General features: G+C 37.3%; 1 protein-coding gene and 1 long non-coding RNA gene across 3 annotated transcripts; both read right to left on the bottom strand.

The window, feature by feature from the left end:
* Positions 1-220: 220 nt before the first annotated feature.
* Positions 221-5,403, bottom strand: LOC308700531. Its single transcript, XR_014031317.1, has 3 exons — positions 5,057-5,403; positions 1,230-1,367; positions 221-1,021 (listed from the first exon to the last, which is right to left on the bottom strand). It is a non-coding gene; the product is annotated as an uncharacterized lncRNA (long non-coding RNA).
* Positions 5,404-8,821: 3,418 nt separating this feature from the next.
* Positions 8,822-12,418, bottom strand: LOC308700949 (uncharacterized protein). 2 transcript variants are annotated; one of them, XM_081382881.1, is made up of 3 exons: positions 12,172-12,418; positions 9,867-10,022; positions 8,822-9,737 (listed from the first exon to the last, which is right to left on the bottom strand). In XM_081382881.1, the coding sequence occupies exons 1-3, from the start codon at positions 12,181-12,183 to the stop codon at positions 9,294-9,296; spliced, it is 612 nt and encodes a 203-aa protein (XP_081239007.1). In that variant the 5' UTR covers positions 12,184-12,418; the 3' UTR covers positions 8,822-9,293. The 2 variants fall into 2 exon arrangements, with proteins under 2 accessions (XP_081239007.1, XP_081239008.1); XM_081382882.1 differs by having other exon boundaries at positions 9,135-9,737; positions 9,900-10,022; positions 12,172-12,293.
* Positions 12,419-16,862: the final 4,444 nt, after the last annotated feature.

The following is a 16,862-nucleotide window of genomic DNA, read 5'->3' as shown; positions in this document are numbered from 1 at the left end:
TAGACGCACATCAGAAAAGGGGTAGAAAAGGAGCCTGTGGAGCTATAATAATGAGGAATTCAGACCCAAGCATTGCAGTTCCGCTTTATAGACTACAAATGTATGATTTATATGTAAAAAGGAACGATTTAAAAGCATGATATGTCTCCTTTAAGAAAACGTGAAACGTGAACTTCAATTACCGCTTTAGAAAACCGTTTTAGCCCCGACTTATTTGTTAGGTTCATTCAAGTCAGTTTTTAATCCCCGCTTTTCTTAGCGTCTTTTATGAAACAGGCCTCAGGCCTAACGTTAGATCTCTACCGTAAAATATACTTTTGGTTATTTGGCACTTTATGAAGTAGAATAAAAGTTGGAATCAATAGAAATATGCTACTTCCACAAGCTTTCAATGTAAATAGTGAAACTACATGAATGCAGAAAAACAAAATAAATAAAAACGTAGGCTACTGACAAGCAACAACATTTTTATGTACATATCATAAAGCAAGTCATTATTGGTCATGTAGCCAACATTATCATGTTTTTTATTTCTTTCTGTGCCGTATTATTTAAATGGCATGTGTACAAAATGAAGTGAGTAAAGTGCACATCCATCTTAGAGCAGCGTCGATTTAAGTGCCATCAGTATTAAACTTGACCAAAGAGAGATGGTTGTGGTGGAACAACTGGATTTGGGACGGACAGTCATTGGATTGACTGTAGGTGTAACACGTTTTATAATAACAGGACACTTTCCCGTGTTTCCTGCTTTGTCCACCACAGAAACCTCCATATCTTCAAGGCAGCAGATCCCAGAATAATGCAAAATGGTTGCATTGTAGCCATTTTCATCTAGACCATCATGTTGACTACCATTGCCAAAACTTGAACCAGAGCTAACCATGTGGACATTTTCGATTCCTGAACCAGCTCCATCTGTCATGATGTAAGTCACTTCCATGATCGTATTTCCACATGTTAAAAGACAGTCTGAATTCTCCTTTACCACACGGCACACTGGTGGAGTAACATCTGTTAACTAAAAAGGAAAGAAATGTTTTTAAATAGCATGGCAACTTTATGTGTAATTTAAAAAAAGCAAAACTATAATCTATTAGCAGTAACTAGAAAGAGTTGAGATGCACATTTTACAGCAGTTCACAGTAGCCTTGAATATGATTCATATTTTTCAGATGTATGGAGAAGGTAATCAGCATGCATCAGCACAGATCAAATGAGGCACTTACAACAGCTCTTCTTTCTCTCGCAACATCTTTCATTACTTCATTCTCACTGATGACATCATGGTGTGGAAAAGCTTGTGACCATCCAATCAGCATTAGGAGAAAGACTAGCGACTTTGCCATCTGATCCATTCTAAACAACTGTGGAGAGGTATCTTTTTAAGTTGATTAAAGTTTAGATTACATTCCACATAGGCTATAATATGATTTCGGCTATACTTGCATGTAAAGTTAGAGAAGCAACATAATATCTGTGTTTAAAAGAGTTTCTGTATCTTGGGGGATACAGTCATTTAACAGGCTGTGGGGGGAAGGGCCATGGGGGAGGGGCATTATGTGGTTGCAGTTGATGAGAAACACTGATGGGGTGATGGGTCATGTAATCAGGTCATGTGACTTTATGCCAACATTCCAAACATTTGTATCAAAATCCAAAATGGCAGCATACGTGGACAAAGACACTGGCCATGAGGGAAGTGTTTTTATATTTTTCACGATTATAATATTTTAGAGTGATTTTGTTTTAGAAAATAGTTTTTTAAGGATAGTTTTACATGTTCTTGTGGATATTTTTAAAATAATCTTCTCACAACTTTTATTATCAGGCATTGAATGTCTGTACATTGCCCATATAAGGGTATTTAACAGGGCTGATCACTCAGAGATATTCTTATGTTTTGAGGCCTGTTCTCTACAGATATTGAATAGGATAAAGGTTTTTCTTTAACTTGTAGTGTAGTGTAGTGTAGTGTAATGTAGTGTAATGTAGTGTAGTGTAATGTAGTGTAGTGTAATGTAATGTAGTGTAGTGTAGTGTAGTGTAGTGTAGTGTAATGTAGTGTAATGTAGTGTAGTGTAGTGTAGTGTAGTGTAGTGTGGTGTGGTGTAGTGTAGTGTAGTGTAGTGTAGTGTAGTGTAGTGTAGTGTAGTGTAGTGTAGTGTAATGTAGTGTAATGTAGTGTAGTGTAGTGTAGTATAATGTAGTGTAGTGTAATGTAGTGTAATGTAGTGTAGTGTAGTGTAGTGTAGTGTAGTGTAGTGTAGTGTAGTGTAGTGTAGTGTAATGTAGTGTAATGTAGTGTAGTGTAGTGTAGTGTAGTGTAATGTAGTGTAATGTAGTGTAGTGTAGTGTAGTGTAGTGTAATGTAGTGTAGTGTAATGTAGTGTAGTGTAATGTGGTGTAGTGTAGTGTAGTGTAGTGTAGTGTAATGTAGTGTAGTGTAGTGTAATGTAGTGTAATGTAGTGTAGTGTAGTGTAGTGTAGTGTAATGTAGTGTAATGTAGTGTAGTGTAGTGTAGTGTAGTGTAGTGTAATGTAGTGTAGTGTAATGTAGTGTAGTGTAATGTGGTGTAGTGTAGTGTAGTGTAGTGTAGTGTAATGTAGTGTAGTGTAATGTAGTGTAGTGTAATGTGGTGTAGTGTAGTGTAGTGTAATGTAGTATAGTGTAGTGTAATGTAGTGTAATGTAGTGTAATGTAGTGTAGTGTAGTGTAGTGTAGTGTAATGTAGTGTAGTGTAGTGTAATGTAGTGTTATGTAATGTGGTGTAGTGTTGTGTAATGTGGTGTGGTGTAGTGTAATGTAGTGTAGTGTAGTGTAGTGTAATGTAGTGTAATGTAGTGTTGTGTAATGTGGTGTAGTGTAATGTAGTGTAGTGTTGTGTAATGTGGTGTGGTGTAATGTGGTGTGGTGTAGTGTAATGTAGTGTAGTGTAATGTTGTGTAATGTGGTGTAGTGTAATGTAGTGTAGTGTAGTGTTGTGTAATGTAATGTAGTGTAGTGTAGTGTAATGTAGTGTAGTGTAGTGTAGTGTAATGTAGTGTAATGTAGTGTAGTGTAGTGTAGTGTAGTGTAGTGTAATGTAGTGTAGTGTAATGTAGTGTAATGTAGTGTAGTGTAGTGTAGTGTAGTGTAGTGTAATGTAGTGTAGTGTAATGTAGTGTAGTGTAATGTGGTGTAGTGTAATGTAGTGTAGTGTAGTGTAGTGTGGTGTGGTGTAATGTGGTGTAGTGTGGTGTAATGTAGTGTAGTGTAATGTGGTGTAGTGTAATGTAGTGTAGTGTTGTGTAATGTGGTGTAGTGTAATGTGGTGTGGTGTAGTGTAATGTAGTGTAGTGTAATGTAGTGTAGTGTAATGTAGTGTAGTGTAGTGTAGTGTAATGTAGTGTAGTGTGGTGTAATGTAGTGTAATGTAGTGTAGTGTAATGTAGTGTAGTGTAGTGTAGTGTAATGTAGTGTGGTGTAATGTAATGTAGTGTAGTGTAGTGTAGTGTGGTGTGGTGTAATGTGGTGTAGTGTGGTGTAATGTAGTGTAATGTAGTGTAGTGTAATGTAGTGTAGTGTAGTGTAGTGTAATGTAGTGTAGTGTAGTGTGGTGTGGTGTAATGTTGTGTAGTGTGGTGTAGTAGTGTAGTGTGGTGTGGTGTAATGTTGTGTAGTGTGGTGTAGTGTGGTGTAATGTGGTGTAGTGTAGTGTAATGTAGTGTAGTGTAGTGTAGTGTAGTGTAGTGTAGTGTAATGTAGTGTGGTGTGGTGTGTGGTGTAGTGTAATGTAGTGTAGTGTAGTGTGGTGTGGTGTGGTGTAATGTTGTGTAGTGTGGTGTAATGTGGTGTAGTGTAGTGTAATGTAGTGTAGTGTGGTGTAATGTGGTGTGGTGTAGTGTAAAAGTAGTCATATGAACTATAATAAAAAAGAATACATTGCAAAATGTTACCCTAAATGGGCAATGTATCTTGGGAGATACAGAGTGTAACTTAGAAAAAAAAAAGGTCATATTTTGGAAAAAATGCATGAACTGTGTCATTTTAGTCTAGATACATACAAAAATAGCAATGAATAATTTTTCCATCAAATTAATTTATGCTTGCCCCTTTAAGGGTTAACTGAATTAAAACGCTGCTCCTCTCTGCCATGCGAGACGCAGAGCGAGCGAGCGAGCGAGAGAGAGAGAGAGAGAGAGAGAGAGAGAGAGAGAGAGAGAGAGAGAGAGAGAGAGAGAGAGAGAGAGGGGTGCGCGCGAGAGACGCAGAGCGAGAGAGAGAGAGAGAGAGAGAGGGGTGCGCGCGCGAGACGCAGAGCGAGCGAGAGAGAGAGAGAGAGAGGGGTGCGCGCGCGAGACGCAGAGCGAGCGAGAGAGAGTTGTTTTATCTTGGTAGTTTCTATGGGTTGTCAACCAATTTTTCTAGCATTGCATGCTTGCTAATTAGCTAGCGCGACTTCGCCAGCTGTGAATGTAGCCACTAATTAGTTCGGTAATGAATCGCTACCACCTTTATAGCAACTATTTTACAATATAGACAGTTGACAATTCAAAAGAGGTCGATATTTCAGAAACTTACGTTACCTCTGGAACAACTCGACGCGCAGCATTCACCACTCAAACTCAGCCAACAGGTCACATAATGAAAAGTTAGTATATCCCAAAAATTAAATTAAATAAAAGTTGCTACCCATGCGAACATGAACACTAAGCTTTTCCCTCCAAAAATATAGCCTAAACTTATCTAAGTTATTAGTAATATACAGTATTTCGTTGTCACCCTGCCTCTCCAAATGCAAAACTGACATTAACAAAATGCAATAATGCAATAACAGCTGAAAAAGTACTTGGGTGTGTGTTTTATTTTATATTTACCGTTCAATAATGCAATCGCTGCTGTCTGTCCCATAGAAGAGCATGACAGCCAGCGTATGTTTTGGAACTATTGGGGCTTACATGAACCACGTGACAGCCATAGCGGCGACATCAAAGAGTGTCGCAACTCTTTCTCTCTATGGCTCTGGCCAATATAATTAAAGAAATGTAATAGATGTAACAGAGAACATCTTACCTTTTCACAACAACAGCACCACCCATGTGAAGAAGGGCTTACTCACACAGTGAAACACTCATAGAACACAGCGTCCCCCTAAGGCTGGGAGAAACATATTACATCTTCCCTACATATATATATATATATATATATATATATATATATATATACATCAGTGGCGGCTGCTGGTCTTTCAAAGAGGGGAAGCTCATTTTCGGCCTACATCATAAAAATTGTCCATTTATTTATACGTAAATTCTGCCCAACGTTCCTTTTCAAGAAAATGCTCTGTGACCCTATATCGTTCCAACTAGGCGTCTTTTCCAGTGACTTGACCAGTGTCCTCTCAATGGCCAGCAGAGTTAGATATAATTGTATAAATGTAATAATATAATAAAGGTATAAATAATAATATAATAAAGTATAATGATAATGATAATACTAATAATAATATATAGCCTATTTTTAATTATTTTAATAATTATTGTTTTAATTATTACTACTAATATTATAAAAAATATAATAGGATAAGTCAAGTCAAGTCAAGTATATTTGTATAGCGCTTTTCACAATACAGACTGTATCAAAGCAGCTTCACAGTATTAAATTAAAATAATACAACAAGGTTTGTTTCTAGTGGAATTTATTGATTGATAAAATTAAATTAAATATCCCCCAAATATCCCCATATATTTTGTAATAATATAATAAAGGTATAAATGTATAATTGTGTGAAATGTATTATGAAAAATGGCTAGCAATTTCGACAAGCAAATACTAAGAAAGAGGTAGCAGCAGTTTGTCTTTTGACTATCACTTGAAAAATCCGCGATGGGACTGACAGCGACTTTTTATTGTATGAAATCGCTGTCAATCAAAAGGAGATGCAGCCCCTCCAATCATCACGCGGAAGCCCGGAGTCCGGGCCAGCCCACTCCTCATTCACCCCCAGAGACGCTGAGCGTCCGTGGGCGGGACATAATCGCAGCATTTATCCAATGACCGTCTAGTTTCGAAGCGCTGAAAAAAACTGTTCAGAGCAGCCCCATTGAAGTCAATGGACGCTGGGCTTCAACAGGGAAATGCACTGTCTGTGACGCTACGGGAATGTATGAGAAGGAAATCGAGTCAGCCGACCTGCTGTATGTAGCTGATTCTGAACGAACTAACGTTTTCTAACGCATTTTTAGTCAATAAAATGTTAACACAATAGTACATATTTGACCATTAATTTTTTTTGACATTATAGGGGAAGCCGAGCTTCCCTTGCAGTCTTAAAGAAATCCCCACTGATATACACAGGGCCGTTTCTAGGCATAGGCAAACTAGGCGGTCGCCTAGGGCGCAAACAGCTGGGGGGCGCCATTGAGAGCCCCCACCACACCAAAAGATTTTTGCCCAAGTGAGTGGAAGAAAAATCCTTCTTTCTTTACATTTCCGATAATGGAGCGTATATTTGCACTAAGTGCCTGTCTTTTTTAACAAAAATACGCCCACTACTATATATCTACAGTGGCATAGGTCGTAAGGCGTGAGGTGCTTGAAAGTAGCTTTGGATGCGTTCGACCTGAGTTCGAATCCGCCTTTTGCCGAAATCGCTCTTCTCCCTTTTCCCAACACTTGAGATGTAAAATTTATAGCCTAACATAAAGGTCTCTAGCGTTATATTTTGTCAATGAATTAAAATCGAAATCAAAAGGCTTTGTGCCTTTATAAAACAGCACAAGACTTTAATTAAGTAGCCTAGACATTCTGTTTGTGCTGCATGATTTAAAGAAAAGTGCGCACTTTGCTCATGCGATCAGCATGGTGATCTGGTGTTTTTCTCCAAAATAAAAGCTCAAGGGTTTATTTCTTGCAAGTGAAGAAATTACGAGGACAAAAGTATTGTAATTTTCCGATACTATAGTGTAATGTAAATTATACTTTTGAAATATTCATTTTAATTTATAAAGTAGCCTACATATGATTGGCTATATGGATTTTACGTCATAGGAATACTTATATAAATCATAAACACCAGTGATAATGTAATGTAGACTGAGACTCTATATCATGATAACTAATGAGATGTTTGAGCCCTCTTTAGTGTCCAGGTACAAGTCAATGGTTTTTCTTTGTTCAATGTGCACAGTTCATGGGTTGAAGCTCTTAAATTTTAGCTCTCAAAGTACCAGATTGATGCATTAATTTAACCTTAAAATGTACAAAATTTTCTTGCGGGGGAGCATGCCCCCGAACCCCCCTAGAAGGATAGTGGAGGGAGGGAGGGAGGGGGGGGTCAATAGGAATCTTGCCTAGGGTGCCAAAAAGGCTAGAAACGGCCCTGGATATACATACATATAATATATCATATTTTATAAACAATGCTACCAGTATTCATTAACACAATGATATTAAGTAAGAATTTACTTCATATGAACTCTGAAAGTGTGTATTCAAAAAGGCACTTGCTCCTTAAAACCATTGTGCAACACATTCACTCTTTTACCTCCAGGAATGGATTATTGATGGATACACAGAGATTGTGGCTTTCTATCATAGACTGTGCTTTCTATGCTTCTATCAGTGCCTGGTCACGTGACTGGAAAGCGCGCCAAATGCGATCACAGAGTGAGCTTCAAAGATACACTTAACGCTACCTATTAACTCATTAACACGAGTAAACAAACTTATTATGACTCAGACACTATCAATACAAAACTATCGTTAAGATATAATGACCACTGGAGCATACTTATCTTTGAGCATACATCAAGACAAACAAAACGTCATCAACTAGAACACATTCAACAGTTTATATTCACCAAACATGGTAATAGTGCGATCACTGTCCTATCGTTAAAGTTTTCACTTTTGAATGTCCATATTTTTATCTGTAAAACAGGATAAAATGATAAGAACGCTGAAATATTTCGCTGAAAATAGCTGACTAAAACCACTCAATGTAGGAAGCACCTGTCTGTTTTTTACTTACTGTTTTAAGTGATGAATCATCAACGTAGAATAAGATTATTCACCTCAGTTTAGGTCCCCGTCCTTTCTGAATTTGTTTTGCTGAGATGTGTCAATCCTTTATATATAGGCTGCTAAACCCTCAGGCACACCTAAGCCCTCTCACACAGAGGTTTACATTCGTAACCAATCAGTGGAACATATTTAAGAATTTGCAAAATATGCTGTGAATGTTTAACCTGTTCAGACAAGTCCCTGGTGCTTTTGTCATGCCAATCTGTGTAGGATTATTAGTGGAAGCAAATATGAGTTGTTCCTAAGAAATGCATATTATTTAAGAAATATTATCTAATATCACAGAACTAAACTAAATATATTAGGACCTAATACATAATATCCCTAAAGTTAAGTATTGCTGGTGTTTAGGTTCTGTTACAAAATTGTAAGGGTTATATTTGGTAGATGTAGCTGTAGGTTACCACTTTAGTGCGATATTGCTACGATTGCTGTAATTTATTTGGTTCATTCTTTACCAAAATCTCTAGTTCTTCAGACCGATCATGTCAAAACGGACAGATAAATTGTTCAATTTTGCCCCCCCAAAAAAAACATGCCAAAGGAAGGCTTGAATCTTGACTGAGCATTTTTAAGTTCACATCAATTGCTTGTAAATCTAAAGTGTGTGATCCTGATTTTATTATATTTGTGGATATTTATCAGAGCAGGGAGAACTAGGACACCTTATAAACTAATGATTATTAACTTCTACAGTGTTTTATCATGTGATGCCTCATTTAGCTGTATATTAAACTTATGAACTATGTGATATAACACGTTGCAGCCTAACATTGCTGTTGTTTCTAGGTTGCTATGGGTTTTACATGGTGCTGTAGTCCTATTATTCCTAACTGTGATGGCTATCATTCAGTCAGACCCCATGCCTCTCTCTCACACACAAGTTGGGATGGTCTTTTGAATAAGTTCCCCCACAGTGAGCACTGTAAATTATGCCTTTAACTGATTGAAATAAAAGTCTAAATATGTGACCAGTACTGTACATGTGCTTAAAGTAAAACATTATAAAGCACTTCATAAAATACAACGAAAATTAGAATGAATATAAATACTATACATACCACTACTTCCACAAGTTTGATTTTATTCTCAAAAGCTACAGCAACATAAATAGTGAAACTACATGATTGCAGTAAGATAAAGAATAAAAAAAGTGTTATACTGTCACAGTTTACTACACCATACAGCAAGTCATTGTCACATTTACATACAATGCACATCCATGTTAAAACAGTAAAGATTTGAGTGCCATCAGTATTAAACTTGACCAAAGAGAGATGGTTGTGGTGGAGCTACTTGATGTGGGTTTGACATTGGGCTTTGTCATTGGACTGATTGTGGTCACAGGGCGTTTTATATTAAAAGGGCACTTTGCCTTGTTCCCTGCCTTGTCCGTCACACTAATCTCCACATCTTTGAAGCAACAGGAACCAATATATTTCACAATGGTTGCATTGTAGCCATTTTCATCTACAGTTGTATCAATGTAGATGAAAAAGGTAGAGTTGAATTCGCTAGAGTCAGTGGCAGAAAAAGAGGGGTGATCAATTCCTGAACCAGCACCATCTGACATGATGTAAGTCACTTCCCAGCTTGCATTTCGACATGACAAAGGACAGTCCATACTCTCATTTACCACACGGCACACTGGTGGAGTCAAGTCTGTGACCTAAAGAGAAAATATAGCTGCATGATATTTCTTTCCATTGAACACCAAATGTGTTTAACTTATACTGTAGCAGTAAAACTAATATTAGGGAATCAGCATACATCAGTACAGATGAAATGAGGCACTTACACTCAGTATAGCATCTTGTCTTTCTTTCTCTACCTTGTCAACATCTTTCATTGCTTTATCCTCAGTGGTGACATCATGGTATGGAAAGGCCTGTGACCATCCAATCAGCATACAGAGAAAGACTAGCGACTTTGCAATCTGAACCATTCTGATCAACTGAAGAGATTATAAGAACAGATTTAGATGAAAGTTTATGGTTATAAATAATGATATTGGCAAGAGTATTCATTTCCGTGAAGCCATTCTAAGGTTTCTCCCTGTGTTTTTCACGTAGAGACGACAACGTTGACGATCTCTGTTCACACGTATCCACCAAAAAACGACTAAAAATGCAGTGTTAAGCCCCGTTCACACTACAAGCGACTTTATCGCTGCATGTTGCCATGCAGTGACTGGCGGTGAGGTCGTTAGTGGGCGTTCTCACTTCTGGTTGCCTAGTAATGTTTGTGAGTGACATTCACGGATGTTACATGTTGTAGACAACAAATCTGTTTTCTTGCCGCTACAAGCTAACATTTTGGAAGGAAAAGTCTAAATATAAATGGAATCAGTACATAAAATGCATAATATTTAAGATGAATGAGAAACAGCGAGTGCCCTGTGCTATCGCGGCTATTTAACTGCAGAAAATGGGCAAATACTGGTCTTTCTGAGTTCACGAAACCATTCGGGCTCGGAGTCAGCACGGCGAGTACCACTGTATGTACACAGAGACATATCATAAACTATTGGACAGTTTCTGACTGCTAAAATAAACTTCTCATTCATCTTGCCTCGGTCAGACGCTGCACTGAAGAGTGACGGATCACGTTTGCTCCACTGACTTCACTCCTATTGGTTGTCGCTCGCTAAAGTTGCTCTTCATTTGCATAAAGTTCAACATTTCTCAACTTTGTCGCGTCGCCAGACACGCCCCATCCAGTCGCCAACGGTCGCGACCGCGCGTGTCGCCGACTCGCCGGAAGTCGCCCGCTCCCCATTGAAAATGAATGGTATCGCGTCGCTTGGTCGCGAGTAGTGTGAACGTACCTTAATGCCTGCCAGGCCAGTTGATGGTGATGCCACTTTGTAAAGGAACACGTAATACGCATGCACGTGACGTTACCGTTTCCATAAATTTGCTTTTGTTGTTTACACAGAGACGATAATCATTTTCAAAAACTAGCACGTTGAAACCCGTTCTCTAAAGCTCAGGTCCCCCACATCATTACTTCCGTTTGGAAGTTCTGTTACCTTCGGTTCCATTACCGTTTTCAGGCCCCCACATGTAAATGAACAGCCAAATTGAAAAAAAAAAAAAAAAGTTTTTAGTGGAAACCGGTGTCATGTCATGTTGCTCATACACACTGAAACGTCCGAAAATGCTTAAATCACTGTACTGCGCATGCGCAAAACATAAAGTTCATGAGATGATACAGAGAGAGCAGAGCAGACACGATCGTTTTATTAGTAAAATACCAAAATACCACCACTCACTACGTCCAGATTGCACTCAAAATCATGGTCAACTTGGGAGAGCGTTTTCAAAAAGCTCCATCTTCGCTGACAAAAATGGCATCCCAGGGGCTGTTTACAGGACACCGTTTTCAACTAAAAAAAGGAAAACGTTTTATGCAGTTTGGCCGTTCATTTACACGACACTGGCGTTTGGGGGGCCTGAAATCGTCTCTGTGTACACTACAAAAACGTGTATCTGTGAAAACAGTGACGGCATGCGCATTACGTTAGTCTACGCATGCGCATTTGGCGCGAGTACTCTGTAAAAGAATAATGGGGCTTTCACACAGGACGCGGTATGCGCGGGGCTTGCTGCTGGGTTCAGCGTTGCCCTTCAGATACAACGCGATTTGCGCTGCGCTAGGTAAAGGTAAAGAGGTAAACACAGCGTAGGAATGGCGACCTTTTATAGCCGGTGTTTACAGGAGCTACCCATTCTATCCATTTCAGATGTACATCGTATTGCCAAACGGACTTCCAGAGCCCCGAGTACTCCGTTAAATAAAGGATTTAAGTTTTACGCCTCCTCATTTATTCATGATTATGAAGGTATGTAAGTTAGTATATGTAGCTTTTGCTAATGGCACCCGATGTAGAGTTAGCTAACTATCAGTAAGTTAGTTTAGACTTGTATGCTATCAAAGTAGTTTAATCTTTTATATTTGCTTGCAGATGATTAAAACAATCAAATGAAGACTGCATTTTTTTTTTTTTATAAAAACATTTTTTCTGATACTTAAGCATTCGTGACATTTTAATTAAAACAGAAATAAGAATTTTATTCTAAAAAAAGCGCAAAATAAGTTACCTCAGAGATCATCTACGCTGCAGATGCGTACGGTAATGCAAACCGGAAATGTTTATTCCTGTTTTCCGGTTCGAACGTTGGGCGTTCCGCATAGGCCCATTGGCCGCGCTGGTAATCGTCACAGAGCGCAGCGGCAAAAGTTGAACTATTTTGAAATTTGACCGCGGCGTGCGCATGAGCACGCCAATGATGCGCACCGCTGCGCTTGCGCTTTGATCGACGCAGCAACAAAACGTCCTTGCGCGGCGCAAGCCATTGAGATGAATGGGTATAATATTATGGGCATACCGCGTCCTGTGTGAAAAGGCCCACAAGTAGGCTATGTGCGCAAGCGCGTAGTCTTTCTTTACAAAGTGACATCTCCAACTACTGACCTGGCATGCATAAACAGAGTTTTTAGTCCTTTTCCTGGATCTGTGTGAAAAGGGATCGTTGTCATCTGTACAAAGAAAAAACGTTTGTATTTTTTGTACATTGTCGTGCAAACGCACCCTCAGTGTGGACGGAAGGCCAAAATGGAGATAAAAATATGCGTTTTCAAACAAAAACGTATTAGTGTGAATTGATTTTGTCCATCGAAAACTGATTGAATCATTGAATGCTTGTGGTTTACTATTGCTGTGCTGTCCCGCCCTCGTGCCAGTGAACACGTCAAGGGAAGCACTGATCTATATAAATGACAATGTCTTTGAAAAGAGACTTGTAACTTATAAAAGTTACTTTCTATTACCTGTTTGTTTTGTCAAGTGAGATTATCAGTTAAAATAAAATATGCCTATAAGTTAATTTTTTTTTAAATGCACATTAATATAAGCATTTATAGACATGACAACTAACATTTTGTTTCAGCAATAAAAAGCAACCACAACATGGCTTAATATGGAAAGACTTACCGTTATAAGCGATAAAATCTCAGTAATGATAAAAGTAGTGAAATCTCAGGTAAGATTCTGCGCCTCAGTTTAGGTCCTTATCTAAATATGAGAGTACTGATTAAGATTTTTCCATTGTGTATTCTCAGCTTTACAGCACTTGTTTGCACAACACAAATGTCACAGCAAGGGCAAGAACTTTCATCATAATGGATTTCCCATTAAAGGGTTAGTTCACCAAAAAATGAAAATGATGTCATTAATGACTCACCCTCATGTCGTTCCAAGCCCGTAAGACCTCCGTTCATCTTCGGAACACAGTTTAAGATATTTTAGATTTAGTCCGAGAGCTTTCTGTCTTTAATGTCTTTAAGTCTTAAGAACTACTATGACCAACCAACTAGTTAGGGGTAATCAGTCTTACTGTTCGGTATCAAATTAGACCGCTTGAATCGCTATATAATATAAGTGTGAATAAAAAAATTAACTTTTAAATGATAGCCATTATAATATATATTCCGATGAGTTTGGAAAATTCTTGCACACACTAAACATCAGAATATCCCTTCTCCTGTCAATAAAATATATACAGTATACCGCTTGAACCCGTGAACGCGGATTGACAACAGACCCGGAAGAGAATACAATGCTGAATAAAGTCGTAGTTTTTGTTATTTTTGGACCAAAATGTATTTTCGATGCTTCAAAAAATTCTAACTAACCCACTGATGTCACATGGACTACTTTGATGATGTCTTTATTACCTTTCTGGACATGGACAGTATACCGTACATACATTTTCAATGGAGAGACAGAAAGCTCTCGGACTAAATCTAAAATATCTTAAACTGTGTTCCGAAGATGAACGGAGGTCTTACGGGCTTGGAACGACATGAGGGTGAGTCATTAATGACATAATTTTCATTTTTGGGTGAACTAACCCTTTAAGTTCTTTCCGGTGGTAATCACTTCCTAATAGCACACGCATCTTGTTGAGGTAATATGTAACTACGTAATCTTTCTCATGCGGAAGAACTAGAGAAGCTAAGAAATAATGCAGGCAGCAAGAGTAGCTACTCAATGTACCGTTTCCCACTTCGTAATGCATTATGTTAGTCTTCAATAACAGGTAGGCTATAATAAATGTCTTTGAAAAGAGACTTGTAACTTATAAAAGTTACTTTCTATTACCTGTTTGTTTTGTCAAGTGAGATTATCAGTTAAAATAAAATATGCCTATAAGTAAAACATTTAAAAAAAATGCACATTAATATAAGCATTTATAGGCATGACAACATATTACATTTTGTTTCTGCAATGAAAAGCCACCACAACGTTGCTTAATATGGAAAGACTTACCGTTATAAGTGATAAAATCTCAGTAATGATAAAAGTAGTGAAATCTCAGGTGTAAGACTCTGCACCTCAGTTTAGGTCCTTATCTGTTCCAAATTATTTTTGAAACGTGTTTGTAAGATTTCCTGCACTCTCAGACATACCAGGCATGTCAACATGACCCAATATATCCTCAGAGCCGGTCAGTGGAACGTGAGCTTGCACAATGTGAAGTGATTGTTTGGCTGTTTGGTCAAGCTGTTAAGTATTATTAAAGTAGATATTGCTAACCTTTGAACTGAACCATGGGAGCCTGTGACAGGAAGTGAGGCATAACTAACTACATAAAAAAAATCTGTCTTACATCACTTTCTTTATCTTATGTATGCTTTGTATTGTACGGAAGCGTATTGCTTGAGGAAAAAAAATCTATGTTTTTCTGAATTAACAAGTTAATTATCTCAGAATTACGAGATCATTTTTCATGAATAATTTTTTTTTGCTCTGTTTTTCTGAATTAATGACTTAATTATCTCAGAATTACGAGATAATTTTTCATGAATAAAAAGTTTTTGCTCTGTTTTTCTGAATTAATGACTTAATTATCGCAGAATTATGAGATCATTTTTCATAAAAAAATATATTTTGTTTAGCAAATTTTTTTAAAATGAAAAATTCTCTCATAATTCTGAGATAATTAAGTCGTTAATTCAGAAAAACAGAACAAAATATTTTTTTATGAAAAATGATCTCATAATTCTGAGATAATTAAGTCATTAATTCAGAAAAGTGCAAATATTTTTATTTCAAGAAAAAAATTATCTCATAATTCTGAGATAATTAAGTCATTAATTCAGAAAAACAGCAAAAAAAATATTCATGAAAAATGATCTCGTAATTCTGAGATAATGAACTCGTTAATTCAGAAAAACATAGTAAAAAAAATGTCCATGAAAAATTATCTCGTAATTCTGAGATAATTAACTCATTAATTCAGAAAAACAGAGTAGATTTTTTTTCCTCAAGTGAATGCAATACGCTTCTGTAGTATTGTATTTGTAACTTAATTTGCTTAACACAAAAGAAGATATTTTGAAGAATGTCAGTAACCAAACAGTTGATGGTATGTTTTTCCATACTATGGAAGTCAATGGGGTCCATCAACAGTCAGGTTTCTAATATTCTTCAAAATATTTTTCATTTGTGTTCAGCAGAAGAAAGATATTCATACAGGTTTGAATCAACGTGAGGGTGAGTAAATGATGACAGAATTTTCATTTTTAAGTGGACTATTCTTTTAAAGGGGCTATATGTAGAATTTAGAAACCCTTGTTATTAGCGCAAACTGCAGCCAGCAACTCCTTTCTCCTTACTCGCACTCTTGCAAGTGTAACATACAAGAGACTGATTCAATGCCATGATATAGTCACGGCAAAGTTTATTTTTGTTCTTCTTCACTTAGAAGTAAAAAGAAGTTGGAAATACATTTGCAGCGATATACTGATAACAAACATTTAGACGCCGTCCACGCTGCTGAGAGTGACGTTTAGGTGAATATGTAAATATGTGCGCTTTCCTCTCAGTAGCAAAATAAACACAGCAAAAATGACAGCTGTGAGATAGCAGCACTTAAGATAGCATCTGATTATAGCGATGTGGATATGTTTGTTCCAGCTCTGCATTTCAATGACATGTCGACAAGATTGACATTATAGTACAGGATAGCTCTGATGACATTAGAGTCACAGAATGGAAAAGATGCTCTCGGGAGAGTGCATAAACTTCACATCCTTTCGATTTTCCTGAAAAAAATGTCCAGAGTCCAGTCTGGCTTTCATAGACAACCTAGGAGGTCAGAGAAACTTATTTCGGACAGACTTCTGAGGCAGCGAAACGGTTTAATAATCTACAGCAAAATAAAGTGAGCTTTGGTGAGAACCAATCAAATATTTAATTGCTACAATAGTAATGCAGCCTTGACAGGAGGTTAGCTATTTGTTAATATATAAGTGTATATATAACTTGAGCAGAGAATGAATTCTCATCATAAAGCATCACAAAAATCCTTTCACTGTTATGTGCAAACATATTTCCTTTTGGTATTTTAAATGTCAAATAACTGGACTTTCTGAGATTTCCTAATTTTCCTGAAACTGTTTGTTCTCTTTCTCAACACTTTGTCACTGTCTCAACCAGTACTTTCTTAATGGTTCAAAGTGTTGTATATTTGCTATTACATTTTACCAAGAGGCAGCCAAATTATCACACAATAAATTCGGACAAGGTGAATCAGGTCCCATGTGTGAAGTAAATCACATAGGTTAAATAATAAAGGGACATAATGGACTCTAACCTTTTTGTAAATTAATAAATGAGACATAGAGAGCTGGGCTATTTGTCTAACTTGATCACAGAGGAATTAAGATTGCAGTTCAAGCCTCCACACGGCAATAGTTCACTTAAAAATGAAAATTCTGAAATTCA

Source organism: Scardinius erythrophthalmus (genome assembly GCF_964197995.2).
Source record: "Scardinius erythrophthalmus genome assembly, chromosome: 13".
NCBI lineage: Eukaryota > Metazoa > Chordata > Actinopteri > Cypriniformes > Leuciscidae > Scardinius > Scardinius erythrophthalmus.
The sequence above is the reverse complement of the archived record's forward strand: the minus strand, read 5'-3'. Positions and strand labels throughout refer to the sequence as shown.